The 17,562-nt window shown below is 40.1% G+C and overlaps 1 protein-coding gene across 2 annotated transcripts in view; it reads left to right on the top strand.

The window, feature by feature from the left end:
- Positions 1-3,658: 3,658 nt before the first annotated feature.
- Positions 3,659-17,562, top strand: part of npnta (nephronectin a) — a 56,976-nt gene continuing 43,072 nt past the window's right edge. Inside the window, exons 1-2 of one of the 2 annotated variants that reach the window (XM_085409757.1) lie at positions 3,659-3,983; positions 16,771-16,871. In XM_085409757.1, the coding sequence (XP_085265883.1) occupies positions 3,913-3,983; positions 16,771-16,871 (172 nt within the window). In that variant the 5' untranslated portion in view covers positions 3,659-3,912. The remainder of the gene's footprint in view (positions 3,984-16,770; positions 16,872-17,562) is intronic. The other variant, XM_085409758.1, reaches the window with a different exon arrangement.

Below are 17,562 nucleotides of genomic sequence, written 5' to 3'. Positions count from 1 at the left end.
CTACATGCGAGTTTCTCCAATGTACAATAACCTGTGACTACACAGACGCTGTATGCATAGTTTATTGCTATTTAATCTGTTTTCTTTATGTAGTTGCTCATAATGAGATTTAGAGCATAATTTTATACTTAAATTGGGATCTGAATTTTAACCATTGGGTGATGATTTTTATTTTATTTTTTTTTTGGGGGGGGGGGCAAAATCCTCTTCCAGGAAATGATGGAGCTGGAGTTGTTTTGCTAACTTCACCTTATTAGTTAATTAAAAATTCTGCTCATTTCTTGCGTTTTTGCCAACAGTTTTCCATTTCATTATGCTGCAGAGTTTGTGGCTGGTTGCCCACAACAGCTCACTGCTCCATATTTGGGTACACTCTCTGTTGGTGTCAATTATCCTCTTTGACAAACACTGACCTTGTTTATGTGTCTTGGGTTAACACAGCAGCCACTCATAACGAGTCCATGTGAAAGGTACAAAGGGATTTTTCCTACGTCCTCTGTGATCTTAAATATCTCACTCTCTCTTTTTTATATTTTACCTGTGTGAACTATAAAATGTGTTTTTCGGTTGACTTGCATAATTTTCTAATAAACAGCACTGAGTTTAATTATTGGTGTCCACAGTACTGGCAGTTAATTATGTATAGTATTTCCTTTTTGGTCGCCTGGTAGGGCTCAGCTGCTGTTATTTTGCACACCCTAATAATCCTGTAATGTATTCTCTTGTGCTTCGCGTGCTACTTGTCACATTGTCACCTAGGATTCCCATGCTTGCTTTCAGGTTCAGCATTTATTTTCTACTTTGTATCTGTCGTGGCACAGCCTGTTTAAAATGCAACAATGACTCACTCTCCCCAGGAGCTTGTTTAAAGACCGAGTTCACCCAAATCACACAGATAGATGTCTTCTTTTTTCTTTTGGGGGGGGGGGTGTTCAGATACCCCTGACAGTTGCAGTAAATTAAGATTAATCGGTCGCTTTAATATAATTTCTGGAATATGTCGACACCTAGAGGTTTGTTTTTTTTTTGTTCAGTGATTTTAAACAAACAACGAAATTAGGTAAATCTTTACTTTAAAGGATGCTGATTGCTGTGAAGTGTCCTGCTTGGTTTGCACCATTCGTAGCATGTTGTCCATATAGTGCAGTGGTCCCTAACCCCCGGGCCATGGACCGGTACTGCTCCGTTAGTCGTTTGGTACCGGGCTGCGAGAGTGGAGGCTCGAGAGTGAAACTGATGGTTCTCAGGGTTTTTATCTGTTTTTAACATTATGTTTCCCTGGGTCTTTTCCCGTGTGCTATGAATAAATCTTTGTTTTTTGGTACCGGTACTGGTTTTATTAAAGGCTGGTCCGTGAAAATATTGTCGGACATAAACCGGTCCGTGGCACAAAAAAGGTTGGGGACCGCTGTTATAGTTGGAGATTCATTCCTCTTGAAATGAACAACTGCGTCTTAGATCCAAATCTGGAGCTACAATACTGTGCAAAAGTATTGAGTCAACTCTCATTTCTTTATGTTTTGCTAGGAAAGTGGGAAATGGGGCAGGGACTTCAGGAATAGTTCTCCTGGCTTCTTGAAAGACATTCAAAGCTGTTATTGGATGTTGGCTGCCTTTTTGTTCTGATTTCTGTCAAGATGATCCCAGAGTGATTCAGTCGAGGTCTGGGCTCTGGGGAGGCCAATTTATAACTGACCATGTTTCATTGTTTGTTTATTTTCTATCCAGGTATACTTTTACTGCTTTGATGGTGTGTTTGGGATCATTATCATGCTTAAAAATGAAGCTCTCGTCAATGAGACGCTTTCCAGATGGTGTTCGTGGTGGATCAAAATTTGACCGTTCCCACGTGTTCATAATTCCATCGGTTTTGACAGCATCTCGCAGCTCCAGACCATGGTGGAGCCGCCGTTGTGTTTTACAGATGCCTGCAGACACTCACTGTTGTACCTCTCCTGACCTCCTGCATACATATTGATACTGATTTGAGCCATAAATTTCAAATTTGGATCCATCACTCCATAAATCCTGTTGTCACTGATTTTTAGTCCAGTTCTTGTGTAATTTGGCATACTTCAGCCTTTTCTTCCCATTTCCCTTCCTAAAGAATGACTTCTTGGCAGCCACCTTTCCACTGAGACTATTTCTGATGAGGGTTCAATGAACTTTAAATGGATCAGATACATCCTTGTTTAATGTGTGGATGATTAATAAGTCAGCGTTAAACAACTAAAAAAACAAGTAAAAACAAAAACATTTCTCTGAAAGTTGTCAAGTACAAGGACTGGACTGAGATGTCTGAAGATAAACATTGAAAGAAAGCCTGGAGAGCTGTTATAAGATCACTTCAAAATATTACAAGACACTCTGGCCTCTTGGAAGCAAAATATAAAGAAATGAGGGGTGGCCTAAGACCTTTGCACAGTCATGGAACTCAACACATAACTTCTAAGTTTGGCTGACCACCACATCTGGTAAAATGTTCATTAAAAATAACCCCACACATCCTGAGTATACTCCTGCTAACAAACACAGATGCGCTGCGTAAGTGACCCTTTAAAATCCACACAGTGTCTCAGTTTTTCACAACATATGAATATTACCGGTAATGAGACGTGGCCCTTGCGATCGGCATAAGCCATTGCTCATATTTAAATGCAATGATAACACAAGGAATCACGTTCTTACAGTCAGGTCAATACTGTGATTGATAGTCTAATTATACACAAACCGGGACACCAGCCTTTCTGCGACCAGCTGAGGTCAGACCTGGGTGCCACCACAGATTCATTACTCAGTCAGTGAAGGCGAAGAGTTGCATGAATCAAAAGAGACTCTGAACTACTAGCAGTAATCACATGAACCTTCCCGTCATTCATCGCGTGCTCCAGAAGGCTGTTAGGCCAACCGGGCACTCCCTCTGGTTGGTTCACTGACAGAAAGCTGTCACATCAGGAAATGAGGCAGCCTTCATCATTCTGCACCCAAACAGGAAGCGCAGTTCAGGAGACTTTGAATGTGGAGTGCCGCTTAGGAATCAGACAGGTGATGAGGTCTAACAGGATCCTCGTGTGAAAGAATAGAAAGACAGCAATTACGCATGCGCAGTGTCGTTCAGAAAAGCTTTTTGGCTTGTTGAGAAAACAGAAACAGTCGGTAGTTGTAAGCGATTTTGATTAAATGCATCCACTTGTGTTTGTTTGCAAAAATTATACATATTAAGGTTGTTTTTTTAAATAAGTATTTCCACCTGTTGAGTGCGCGTGCGCCTCAAACTTTAACAAACCACTGATTTTCTATTTTGCGCAGCTTTCTTTTTATACCCTCAGTAATTTTCACTGCTTTGTCTTTGCTGCGTGACCAACATCTACCTGGGTGGCCAACAATACACCTGCGTGTCTCAGCAGGTTCATTAAGGCATTTTCCACAGCGTGTAACGGAGCCACACGTGGAGCCTCTTCTTTCTCGTTAAGGTTCCGCAACTGAGTGGCTGCACACCACGGCTCTGTTGAGACTGCAGCGAGCGAAGGTCAGACTGCAGTGGGTGCTGTTGGTTGAGAGCCCGCTGCCTGAACTTGTGAGGGGAGGAAAGAAGAGAGAGGGGGGTGGGTGGGTAAGGGGCGGCTGTGCGCGCTCTTCCCGGCAGAGTGCGTCCCGCTCCACACGCGCGCGCGCGCGCACACTCATCGGAGTCACTCTGCTTCCAGGCATCGGGCTGCCTTCTCTCCTCCTGAATATCTCAGATGAACAGTCTGAAGGACGCCGTCAGACCTCTCCTGCCCGCGCACCTCCAGGAGGAAACAAACTGTGTGTTTGTTGTTGTTGTGTCGCTGTTTACTCCACAGTTTCCTACCCGGTGATTCTGGATTTACGGAGAATTGGAAACAGCGTGGGCGCGTAACTCCCGAAATCATGGAATTATGGATAAAGTTGATGTTGCTGTGCAGCTGCAGCTTTGGAGCAAGTGCAGACTTCGATGGCAGGTAGGGTCACGCAGGCTGAGAAACGAAGGCTTTTTGTGCGATAAGGCTGATTTTGATAAAGAACCCGTCAGAATGCGATTCATCCATTTGTGTGAAAACTGCGCCTTCGCTTCGAGGCGACACTTTGGTTGCGAGCTGCTGTGGATTATTTGAAGCTCTCCAAAACTGAAAGCATGTTGCTCCCGTGAAAGTGAGTGTCGAATCATATCAAGCGTCTTCGCTTTATTTATTTATTTTTTTAATTTCACGATCACAACTTTTATTTTCATTCAACAATGAATCCAAGTGCACCCCAAAGCGTCTTGTGCTTTTGCGCCTCTGAGCTTGGATTCTTTTGTAGCGCTGCAAAAAAAAATTGAAAACTGAAAATCGCATCTCGCCAAGCGATTCTCGTCCTGTGCAGACGTCAGGCTGATTATAAAGTGATGTGACAGCACATTGCCCGGCGATCATGTTCAAACACGAATCCCACGAAGTGTGTGAAGACGTGCCAGACCCCAAAGAATGCACGTGTCCGAGATTTCCATCTGCCTATAGGTGAATCTGAGTTTAGCGTGAGGGATAGTGGCTGTTTCTTCTTCTTCTTTTAGAAAAAAACAGCCACGCATATTGAGTTGTAATGGGTCTAACCCTTTGAACCACAGCAATTCCATCAGTCAGGATACTTATTTGCTCCTTGTCTCTGATCATTTATTAGAGAGGATCTTAACCGTGTGAAGAAGAAAAAAAACATTTTCCATCTCTTATTTTTTTTGTCATATTGAGATAGATTTCTGGAGCTCAAGTAAAAAAGCTGGACTGAAGTCCGTCCAAATGGTGAGAGTTACACAAACAAAGTGCTACTGCCAAATTTCCTACATCTCCAGCAGAGAATGCTGCCAAGTACTTTATTTTTCCTCATGTATCTCTGTCAGCCAGGCTGAGCTCCAAAGCCGAATCCTCTCCCGTGTTCAGCGTTTGTTCAAATAAATGAAAAACTTTGAAGCTTATTGGAGGTAATTGTTACTGAAACAGTATGCATGCATTTCAGAAGGCTCTGTCAGACTAACTGCCATTCCACCTGCTTGTTAATAGATTTTGACATTTGAAGTGTAGCCGTTTTTCTCTCTCTCCTTCCCTCTCCTGAGCTCTTTCAATTCACTTTCCGTCTATGTTCAAAAAGTATTGAGGAAAAAAAGCAATTTGGAGTATCAAAGGTTTCTGCAAGGCTAAAAGGGTGTCTGTGTGCGAGACAGAATAAAAGAGAGGACAGAGAATAATGCAGAGTGGTAGATTTCAGTATTTGCCACCACACATAATATTTTTATTTAGGAGATTTTTCTTCTTTCAATCACTATGGCTAATGTCTGTTTGACATGTTATGGTCTGATGAGATGTGGAGGGCCTTTACTTTAGCTCACATATTTCCTTGGTGTAATAATCATTTACTTTAACCTAGCAGCAGCATATTGTACATTATTAACATCCCTGCTGATGGAGTGGCTCGTCACCATGACCATAATTTGCAGATTTTTATGGGTATAAACTCTGGCCTGAGTCCCCGCTTCAATATTAATTCATTGAGACAATATCCCCCGAGACCGAACGCAAGCAAAAAAAACATTTATTACCTAGTCTTCCTTACTTATTACCTTTTAGAGAGCGTTCCTAACAGGCTTATCCATCTAGTCCTGAAGGGTCCTTCACGGGCATCGTTGGCAAAATAAATTTGGTCTCCTGTAGCTGCGCGTAATGTATTTACCCGCCTTTCTGTCTCTAAAAACTGTTTTCATTGCCACTTTTCTATTCTGCACACTCGGGAACATGTCATACAGCAGAGGAGAGTGCTGAAGTGAAAGGCAAAACATACAAAAGAGGATATACTTCCCCAGTGACATCACTAAACTGTGAAGTCTCACGCAGCACATACCAGACCTACTCAGTAATAATCCAAAGCATGGACTGGTGCCAGGTTATGTTGGTATTGTAACATCAGGCGCACATTCAGGCTTCCACGGTTTGAAAATAAGTGTGAAAACACTGGTGGATTCACCGTGTATCAGGAGCTCAGCAGGTTTCTCAGTGTTTGCTGCTGTACATGTCAATGAACGTGAAAAAGAGTGGGGCATTGTCTTTATTGCGTTCTAGCGAAATGATAAAAAGAGTCCTCTTGCTACATTTTGTATGAAAGAAACCTGGATTAAACTAATGCTGTCACACCTAACATGACATATGAGAAATTAAAAAGCTTGCAGTAAGAGAATACAGCTGATGCAGACTTTCTGTTATTACTCATATGACTGCTCCACCTGGTATTTAATCTTCTTGTCATTTTCTTAAAGCAAACAGGACAGCGTGGGAGTGGAAAAAACTTTGTATTGGAATAAGTGCTCCACGGGCAGTGAAACCCTTACAGATTGCTGCCACTTGTCTCGATAATTATAAGAAATGAAAAAAAGGTTTCGGTATATATAACTCAGGTATACGGACCAATCAATGTACAAAAACAGAAGAGAATAGAAAATAGTTCCAGCAAGGTTAAGCCCCGAGGTTTTCTGTTGGCAGAGTCTGCAGCACAGTAGACCGTGTGAACAGCCAGTTGTACAGTGTAACGCAGTTTAACATTGATAAATACATAAGTATATATTGTTAACCAGCAAAGAGAAGTCTTTGACCGTTTTGACATCACTTGTAGCAGATAAAATAATCTGTTAAGCTCTTTTTTCTTTTTTGCCAAAGACTGTTTGCAGTGTTTGAGCTTGTTTCTGTGAATCCTTACAGAATTCACTGTAACAAAAGTGCTAAATGAAGTCCGCGTTAATAAGGAAAGAAAAAGAGTGAGCTCTATCACATTTTAAGATTGAGATAGATATTTGTAATTTTAAGGTAAATTAATGCTTTCAGTCATAAGCCTCAGTCACCTAATCACACACACATTCCTGCAGCTGTTTTTTCTGTGCCTAAGGTACGGTGGCCTTGAGAGGTCAAACGCACTGCAACTTAAAAAAATACCAGCAAATAGAAAAATACTTCAAAAGCACACAAAACACAATTGAAGTTGAATAAAAACACAAAGAAGCCAGTTGCCCTGCGACAGACTGGAGACCTGTCAAGGCTGTACCCGTCTCTTGCCCTATGGTAGCTGGCATAGGCTCCAGCCCCTCCCCCGCGACCCTGACTTGGATGAGCAGAAGAGTGTGAATGAAAAGCTCACAACAGAAGATACGTGAGCTTTGGGAAGACAATAATGGAAAACTAATAATAACAAGGATACAGCCACAATATTATCATGTGATCAGAACAGATATAACCTTCATCTTTTTCTCCCTCACAACACAGAAGAGTCCTCTGTTTCTTTTAAGCACGTCTCAGTGCGATGCTTTGCATCACATTTCCTCCACAATCACTTCCTTTATTATTTGTGTGCTTTTGCAGCATTTTTCTTTAATTCGCTGGTGTTTTCTAAAGTTGGAGTCGATCCCTAAGGGCCACCGTACTCAGCACTCTTTGATTTTCACACTCACACCTCCTCGACACACATCGGGGGCAGCTGTGGCTTCAGTACTTTGCCCAAGTTAGACAAGTCAGGGATCAAACCACCAACCGTTTAACTGGTAGATGACCCTGCCTACCATCTAATCCACAACCACCCCACCCTCTTGTAAACAGCATCATTAAAGGTGGTAGAGTTTGATTTTTTTTTCTCAGCCACACAGTGAATACTGTCCATTAGGCTTTTAATGGCAGATGGATAAACCGACTAATTGCTCATTCTAAATATAAATCTTTGCCTCAGATATGAGTCAATGATGCCGCTGATAGGTTGGGCTGAAGCGGTTAATTAAGACAGCAGACTCCTTTTGACTCCACAAAGTCCTGCTTTCATCTGAGCTCGGCAGGTTCGAGCAAGTCTCTAATGCTGATGAAGAATTCAACATCTGTGGTTGTTTGTGATAAAAATCCAGTCAGAAATCCTGCATTGCATACTTTAGGGGTCACGGATGGATGATAGCTTGATTAGATTATCATCGCTATGAATGCAGACCATGTAAGTTCATGGACCTGGATTATTCACGCTCTGTATTGCTCCTCTGTGAGCCATAGACTGACTCAGCTCTTCGCTGTCAGGAAAAGGATAGTGGCCAGCTATGAATCCATTTGTAAAACAATGGAAGAAGGATGGTGTCACCACAGTGGATATCAACCTGTCATGTTCTGAAGGAACAACCTTGTCTTATACTCTGTACTTGAGAAGAGTTGTCACACAGCATGCATGAAGGGTAATAATTATCTGCTTGAGTTCCTTCAAGGCTTAGTGCAATTTGGGATCATTATTCAGGGCTTCAGGGTAATAAATGCAGGTATTATGCTCACGTCCATTTGATATGCCAGCTTTTCATTCAGTAGAATAAGGCAGAGGACAAGATACATATGAGAAAAAAAGGTCTCCTCTATTGTGCAGTGTTACTGTAGTTCCCATTGTTGATTGTGGTAAGTCCTAATTTGCAACCCATGAATGTTTCAGAAAGTTCAAATGTGACATTGCCGTGGCGTTGCGATGATTAAACAGGGTGCTGATGAACTGCATTAAACCCTCAGTTTCAAGTTCAGATTGTGTAGAATTGCACAACTGCTGTAGAGTAAATTCATAGATTAGTGAAAACACGAAATATGTTATACTAATTCATATACATATACTGTATCAGTGTGTAGGAAGAAAACATTCGAAGGGAGATGGTTAATTTAATAATCCTCAACCTGTTGCATCTCAGCAGATTCTTGTATCATTGCTCCAACTGCACTGAACAAGCAGCCCACCATCCTCGTAGGAGTTAATACTCATAATGCACTTTTGTTCATCATTTCCTTTTTCTTTTTTCTTGTGCGTGTGTGGTTGCATCATCTATCTGCTGTTTGCATAATGTTAATTTCACATTTCATTGACCTCTATCTCCTTTGGATATCCACACACAGAAATGAATAGTGTTTCAGCTAATGATTGTCTACATTATTTATCTGTTTCTTGATTAAATATTTTGGTCAAAATGTCAGAAAAATATGGGGGGGTTGCAACGGCTTTTTAATTTATTTTGTTAAACCAACATTCCACAACAGAAATATATTCACTGTCAGACAGGAATTAGAGAAAACCATTAAATGTCCACTTCTCTTGGCTCTTTTGCTTATGGAAAATTGAATCCCATCCATTATAAAAATGCTCTTCCAGTCATCTGCTGTAATTGATTATTCAATACCAGAGAACGCAAGGAGACTCTAGCCAGTGTTTGCAATTGAAACAATCAGTCGCGTGCACCATATAAATTAAGAAGTCTGCCAGTCATTTCCCCCACATCTTCTCTCTGTTACCTGGCTGCATTTTATTACTGACTTTCTCATCCTGCTCCTTAAAAACATTAACAAAAACAAAAGAAAAACGCTACAGACCTATTTCCAAATTTTAAATTATTTATACAATTTTTGAAAATGTTCCCATCTTCCAGTTGCTCCAGCTATTTTTTTTCATTAACACTCGTGGGTCTTTGTGCAATACATACAAGAGGAATGAACAATCTCTAAAATGTTGATCCATGAACCTGTTCACTTTCACAAATCAGGTAAAATGCAGTTTTCAGACATAATTACATAAGAAATAGTCATTTGTGAAATGAGACTTCCTAAACATCAGTTAATTTACATGAAAAAAAAAATGTCGTTATATTTACCTTTATCTCTAAAAATATTGTCCTCTAAGGTTCCTAAATTACAGAAACATTAATTCAACACAGCAGCACGTGGTAAATGGACTGGTTCATACATAGCACTTTTCTACTCTACTTAAGTGCTCTATACAACATGTCTCATTCACCCATTCACACACATATTATAAAACTCTTTTTTCTAGATCACAGTGCTTTCTATCTAACAGTCACACCACTCTACTAATCTACTGTATAGATTAGTGGTATAGATTCATTTAATCATGGACATTAAATTGAACCTTTTTTCAGATTTTGAAAAAAACCATACAGGGTTTAGAATCAAACATGTTTTAGTAGCAGCTGTTGTGTTTTTTCTTCAAGCTCATTCTGGGTCAGTGGACTTTTGTGTGAGAGGAAGAATACACTGAGAATCTAAATATGATATTATACATACTTTAATAAATAAGATATCACACAGGAGTTGTGAAAAGTTTGTAAAATCTGCAATCTCTTGAAATAAGTAGGATAAATGCTACACAATGTAATATTTTAACAGTAAAAATGAAGCTCAAGCAGAGACTGATACAAGGTTAGAAGAGCTTCATTTGGGAAAAGGTGTCTCCCTTTGAAAAATAAATCAACATATTCAGATTATTTCTTCATTAATTTGTCAAAAAGCCTCTTAAAATTCAGATATTCATCAACATCAACCACCCAAAACTTTTGTAAATTTTACCCTCTCGACAACCCTACCATGTATTTGGATACATTAATTGGGTTCTCGGTTCATCTATCCACTTTGTTCTGTTTATCCATTTCGGGGTCACGGGCGGGAACCTATCCCAGCTGCCATAGGGCAAGAGGGGGGTACAACCTGGACAGATTGCCAGTCTGTCACAGGGATAACACAGTGAACCAGGAAATAATTCACACTCACATTCATACTTGTGTGCAGTTTATTTGGTTTCTGCTTGGTTAAAATATGTTTGTTTGAATAATATTTAACAATAGTTTATTGCATTTCAACCAGGTGTCCTAGTTTATATTTTGGAGACTCTAGAGTTTTATTTTTATTTTATGAAACTAGGTTAGTTAACAAAATAATTGATATATAAATGGAAGAGGAGTGGTCCTAATATTGATCCCTGTGGGACTCCATATATAGTGTTACTTTGCATATTGCATATTTCATTTAGAGTTTTTCCTTTCTACTGATCATTACCAAAATCTGTCTGTACTGCACACTGGCATTGCCCATTCTTCATGGATCCGAGACCTGGGACATCCTCAAGCACGACGTCAACAAGCTCGTGGTCTTCCAAATGCACTGTTTGCGTCATATTCTCCGAGTGGCCCTCGTGACTGTTTCAACAACAGCGCAATACGTAGTCAATATCACCAGAAGCTCTCAATGGAAGAGCTGATCCAGAAGCGACGACTGCAGTGGTTTGACCACATCTGCCGCATGAGGAACCATCGCCTGCCATATCGCCTCCTGCTGCAGTAGCACCCTGCCCACTGCAGAATCAAGTGTGACGCGCCCAAGAAGATTTGGATCAAGCAAATTGAAGACGATCTTAAACAATGACGTCTAAACCTTGAGCAAGCAAAGGCCAAGGCCAGAAGTCCGCAAGGCCTGGAAGTGCATCGTTGACCAAGATGGAAACCCTACGGCACCCACAGAGACGTATTGGCTTTGCCAACCGCCAGCTTGTGAGAAAAGAAGAAAGAAAGATACATATTTTTAAACCAAATATTCAAAATCTAGGAGTCTGAAGTCTCGGAAATATTTTGCAATGGATATGAAATCAAACACTTTTAAAAAACCAAGGAAGAATGTGCCAGTTTTATCAATAGATCATTGTGGGTTTTTTTTTGGTTTTGTTCAAAAACAGAGATACAAGTGCTTCTGTTTTTTTCTAAAGCCATATTGTGGTGGTATTCAATCTGTTATACATGTACACATATATATTGTTTTGTCACCATTGACAATCTTTGTATCTCAGGTACAATTTTACTATGAATACCATCCATATCCACTGTATGGAAACTTTTCATGCTTGTGATGCTTTGAAGATGTATTTTTATCAGCTGGTGTCAAGAAGAAAGACTTTAAATAATTTCCTTGAAGATTTGTTTACAAGTAGGGCTGGGCCATATCATACCGTTCACGGTAATACCGGTATAATGTTGGGCAACGACAAGAAAATGAAATATCTCCATAGAATATGGGTAAAACCCGCATGCGCAGTGCCTTTGTTTTCATACGCACATGGCGGAAAAAGCATGGCGGCGACGGAGAATGAGAAGGTCGAAAGCAGATCGTTGAATGAAACGAATGAACCAGAATTGGTTTGTAAAAATGCTGCAACTTCAGTGGTGTAGAACTGGTTTAGCTTTCGTCCATCAGATACACAACAAAGCACTATTTTTGGTAGAGCATGCTAGCGGGCCGTCGTTATTACCCTGTTTTTGGGAAAATACGGCACACTTAAAATCAATCCTTTGATTTTTCTGAAAATCGACAGTGCCCCTTATAATCCCGTGTGCCTTATGTATGAATTCTGGTTGTGTTTACTGACCTCGAAACGATTTTATGTCGTACACGGTGCTCGAAAATCTGTCAAATGTTCCAGTACGACTTTGCTAAGCTACGAACCCGCACCGCTTGATGGATTGTCGGAGCATTGCGGCTATCGTAGGCAGGAGCCTCGCGGAGTGATACGTACTGCTCTTCAACATGATGTTACTGTATTGTGTGTGTATAACCTCTTTTTAAGTTTTGTGGATATTATACATGGTTATGCTGAGGACATGTCGGCCAATTTCCACTGGAAATGCCTTTTGGTTAAACTGTCAGCAAGGAATTTGCATTTGCACTGTTACATTTTTATATAACTTTAATGCACATAAAAAACAGCTGCTTGTTTAAGTGAAAATACATTGATGGGTTTTTTGCACTAATAAAATTGTGGAGTTGTAAAGCATTTTGTCTAGTGTCAATTATATCGTTATCGCAAATTTTCAAATGTATATCGTGATAAATATTTTTGGTCATATCGCCCTGCTCTACTTACAAGTGTTGCCCTCAGGAGGATTAATAGCTTGAGAAATATTTTCTCCTATGAAGATAAAATAGTCAAAACTGTTTGGGAGATTTTCAATGTTTAAATTATTTCTGGCATTTTGCTCGACTCTGGTGTGAAGGAGCACATTTATTTTTGTGATCCCAGCTGAGGACTTCAAGCACCTTCCAGCATCACTTCTGATCGCTGTGTGAAGATATAATAAGCTCAGTATAATGTGTTAGCTTACTCGTATGTGTGTTTGTTTATTTTTGTTTTAATTTATTTCTTTGTTTCTATCTCTTACATTTTTAAAATAGTGTATGTAAATTATGTTCTTTAAAAAAAAAATCAGTTTTAAAATACCCATTGTTAGCTGTTTTTGTTCAGATTTCCTCCATCATGTCTCATGATCATTTCAGATATGATAGAGATTATAGAGTCAGTTATTTCATCAATTACAGTGTTACATGTAGCATGCAAATCTTTTTGTAACTAAAGTATGAATCCCACATTTTAGCGTGAGGACATTTTTAACAGGTTTTTTCAGTAGTATTTAGCTTTTTCACTTTTATTTTTAGCTCTAACTTGTCAATCTTTTAAAAAAAAGATCAGTGAAGAGTAGCAGAGGAAAATGTTGTGCAATATTTCAGAGGATTACACCAGAGTCAATACAAGCATTGTGAATATTTGTGACGATATTACTGATGGTTGACTTACTAAATTCAGTTTCTTTAGTAGGGAAAAGGGATGAAGAATATTTTAGGATTTATATTTAACTGTGTGCCAATATTAAAATCTCAAGAATAAAACAACTTTCCTTTATGTAATGTAAGAGTTCAACCAGTTTCATGTTAAAAATGTGCAGATACTACTGCTACTATTAGTTTTTTTTTTCTCCAATTATTACATTGATCTTGATATATAAAGCACATGAATAGCCATCACTGATGTCACATAAGTCAGTTATATAGGTGTATAGGCAGACCAGCTGCTTCTGACTGATGTCAAAGCAATGCTCTTCAAATACTTGCAACATATATCATAAAGGTCCATAAAAAGTTTGATATGATAGGTCCAGTGGCTGTTTTTGTTACCTTCCTCTTTGTCGCTTACCAGACCATCAGACGTGCATATTATTATTTATGCCACCACACACAGCTGGACATACTTTTAAACACATTTCATTATTGTCTAGATTCTGTTACAAACATTTCCTCAATCTCTATCAGTGAATAAATAAATAAATTGCCATTGCTTTCTGCCATCTTAATCTTCTCTCAGTTACACTTCTGAAGCTCGCCTTTTACTCATTACCTTCTGGCTCCGTCTCCAATTACAGCAGCTTGTCTGTTAACAGAAACTAGTTATGGATCATTTACAACATTCACATTAGCCAGACCCTGCACAGAGCAGAGGGGTTGAGCCTTTACTCTAGTGATTGGCCCTTAATCTCCCTTTTCCCATTTGAAATTTAAAAATGACTTTATCATTGTGTGTTTTACAAAGCCCTGTATATCTAAAAAATGTCGAGTTTTTGCTCTTGTCATCTTCATCATGGCACAACGCGTGTGTGCTGAAGATTATGACGTGAACATGAAAATATGCTTTTGTAATAAAACTGTCAGAAATAAAAATGAAAACTGTTACGATACTAAATCTGCACATCCACGGGAGTCATTCGATGTGATAATTACTTTGCAGGCTGCAAACGAATGTGAGGCCATTAGGTTATATGGGAACAGGTGCAGCCGAAGCAGCATAAATGCCTTCCACTTGATGCCTCCATATTCTAAGGTGGTGATTGCCTTGTGCAGCAATTAACAAGAGCTTTCAAAACATCAGGATGAACTCAGCCTCCAGTCGCCAAATCCAAATATCACTGAAATGTCAAAGGAGGTTGTCAGATGTTTTGAGAGGTGTCAACGAGCAGGGTTTTTGCCTCATGCAGAAGCATCTTTAATTTGTTTTATGCAGCAAGCTTCTAGTGTGGAAGGGGAGGCAGGTTGAGAAATGTGGCTGCTGTCCAGACCGTTCCTATTCTTTCCTTTCCTCTTTTACTGCTTTCATGCAATTCTTTTCATTTGTTTCCTCTCTTCTGGTTTTGCTTCCTTTTCCTTCCCCTCCTCATTTCCTCACCCATACTGTGTGCTTCACTGACTGACTTCCCGCTCACCAGGCAGCAGACAAACATTTTCCCTGGATCTGCCACTCTCATTTAGCATCCGTCTGTTTTTTGTTTTTTTTCTCCAAAGAGGTGATTGGCAGCAGGGGCAAGCATTAGCATTTCCTCATCTTGGCATAGAGGCACTAACAGGCAGGGATAGCAGCAGAGGATGTGCCTTGAACTTCTCCTTTGTTTTGTGCAGGATTACAGCGTTTTCCAGCTCTTCTGTGCAATTAAAACCTTCTTATTGTATTGGATTTACTCAGTGATCTGTGCAAACCTCCTCATGTGCTTCACACCTCCTATAAATGACGATAAAAATGTCCCACTGGTTAAAAACATTGTCATCTTTATTTGAAGAAAGAGGGAAAAAACAGTCAGCTGCAACAAATCTTCCCTATCCACTGATTCGTTTATTATTGTTTCAGATTTTAGGTAGCATATGAGCGCCAGGCTCTTAAAGAATGTGCCTTGGATTTTCTTCAGTATCCTTAAATGGGCTCATTCCTTCACTCTATTCTCGCCATAAATATGTGGTCGGCCCTCGTACAGATAAAAAAGGTAATCCACATACGCGGTCTGCCAAGAAGCTATTTCTTGCTCTGAACAGAATGGAGCAGAGTGTAACAAAAATATCCGGCTCTAATTTCTCATAGAGGAACTGTTGTGTTTGGGGAAATAACCTACTTTAGAATGTGTATAAGAACTAATACCTACCTATCATCTCTGTGTAGCAGAGATAATACCATCTTCCAGTGTCATGGAGTTGCCATTTTGGAGGCAAATATTGTATTTTCAAGGACAACCGGAAGCACGTAGTCCCTAATCTTTTCCAGGAGCTCCCGAAAGCCAAGTGAACACAGCAGTAATGTGGTGTTGTCAGATGTGCGTGTCAGCGGCGTAGCGATGCACGCACTGAAGGCTAAATTCAAATCGGGCCTGGCAGGCTTTCAATACAGGTCTCCAGTTTGACATTAAAGAAACCAACACGAGCTGATGTGCTGTCAGTTTTGTTTCCATGATTCGGAGATAATCTGCTATGGCGAAGCGGTGAAAAGTCAGTCTTCGACTTTCTGACACTTGTCACTTTCACCCCCTTCAGATATTTGAGAAGCAAAGTGGCAAATGTTTTCTGTTTACCACTTTTCAAACGTAACTCTTTTGCTGCCGCTGTTTCTTTGTGTTACACAAACAGAGTATCTGATTTATTTTTATAAAAAGGGAGTGAAATTGAGAGACAGCACCCCGGAGTCCTCAATAAATGAGATTTGTCATCACATTCTGACATTAATAAACAAATAGACATCACTTAAAGTGGACTGTTTTAGGATTGTGATTGATGCATAATCAAAGAGCTGTTATGCACTGAAACTTTTTTCTCCCCACATTAGTCAAGCGAAGCCAGTTTTATTTTTCGCCCTAATGAATTTAAATCATAATAAAGGGTTTTAAATCTGTTCAGAAACTTTATCCATCTTCATGCTCTACATTTAGATGAGGAAATTAAACATTAGAAAAAAATCTATCAAGAAAGACCCGGCTTTCTTTATTTGTTATTATTCATGCATTTTGCAGTAGTGCTTAATCTACCTGATGTGAACATAACTGTACTCGTTTGTTTCGTGTGTGTCTATTTTCATTGCTGTACCTGCAATTAGTATGACTGCCATAAGTGCTCACTGTACCTAGTGGTTAAAAAGCCTTTTTTTTTTATTTAAATAGTCTTTAAATGTATCTTCTGGTTCTTTTTCTTTGCAGCAGGAAAATGACTCATGAAAGCTCTGAATCACACACCCTTCCCCTTCCAAACAATATAAAAAGGCTTTTCATTAAGGTGTTTTAATTGGCTGTGAACCTATTATGTTATCCACTCACAGGTGGCCACGGCAGATGGCATCATCCAATGGCCTGTGTCGATATGGGGCCCGTGTGGACTGCTGCTGGGGATGGACTCGTCGCTCCTGGGGTCACTGCCAGCGTGAGTGCCACCGTGCCCGCTGCTGGTGCTGCTCGGAGGGTGGGGAGCAAAACGGGAGCTAACAAGGTTGCGGGGTTTCAAGCTAGAGGGAGGAGGGAGAGGTCATAGATGCTGTTAAACTGTGGATATACTGCAAAGGCTCGGGGAAACGCGCAGACACACATACACATGCAGATTGTCTCAACGGAAACACATGCAGCTAATGGAGCATTGCACCTGGAACAATCTTTGAGTAAAGATTGATGATGATCGCTGGTGGAGCGGCAGAGGTTTACATTCACACTGCGGGTGGCCTTAATGAGCGAGACTATAGCTGCAGGTGGACACATTCAAAGGGGAGATAGGAGATTGATTATAGATTACAAGTGTGCAAACATAAGCTTGCCGGCAGTGCATGAACAAGTAAAAAAAACCAAACAAACAGTGATGTTAACATAGTCCATGGTGTTGTCAGGTGCACATAACTTGACTCATCAGGATTCAGAGGATGTGTCCTGTCATTGTGTAACACTGAATGCTTCATCTCACATTATCAACATATTTACTCCATGCTACTGAGGGATGTGTGAATATACCAGTGGATTTTAGACACTTGCTGGGTGCCTCACAAATATCAGACCCTTTGCATGGCTTGGTGGCTCTGATGGTACGCCTGCTGCTTTGCTGTGGACATTTAATAAAAGAAAAGGGG

Source organism: Rhamphochromis longiceps, linkage group LG6, assembly GCF_057381845.1.
Source record: "Rhamphochromis longiceps isolate RC_006_pf linkage group LG6, R_longiceps_female_GT1.1, whole genome shotgun sequence".
Lineage (NCBI taxonomy): Eukaryota > Metazoa > Chordata > Actinopteri > Cichliformes > Cichlidae > Rhamphochromis > Rhamphochromis longiceps.
Note: the sequence above shows the minus strand (reverse complement) of the source record. Positions and strands in the feature narration are given on the sequence as shown.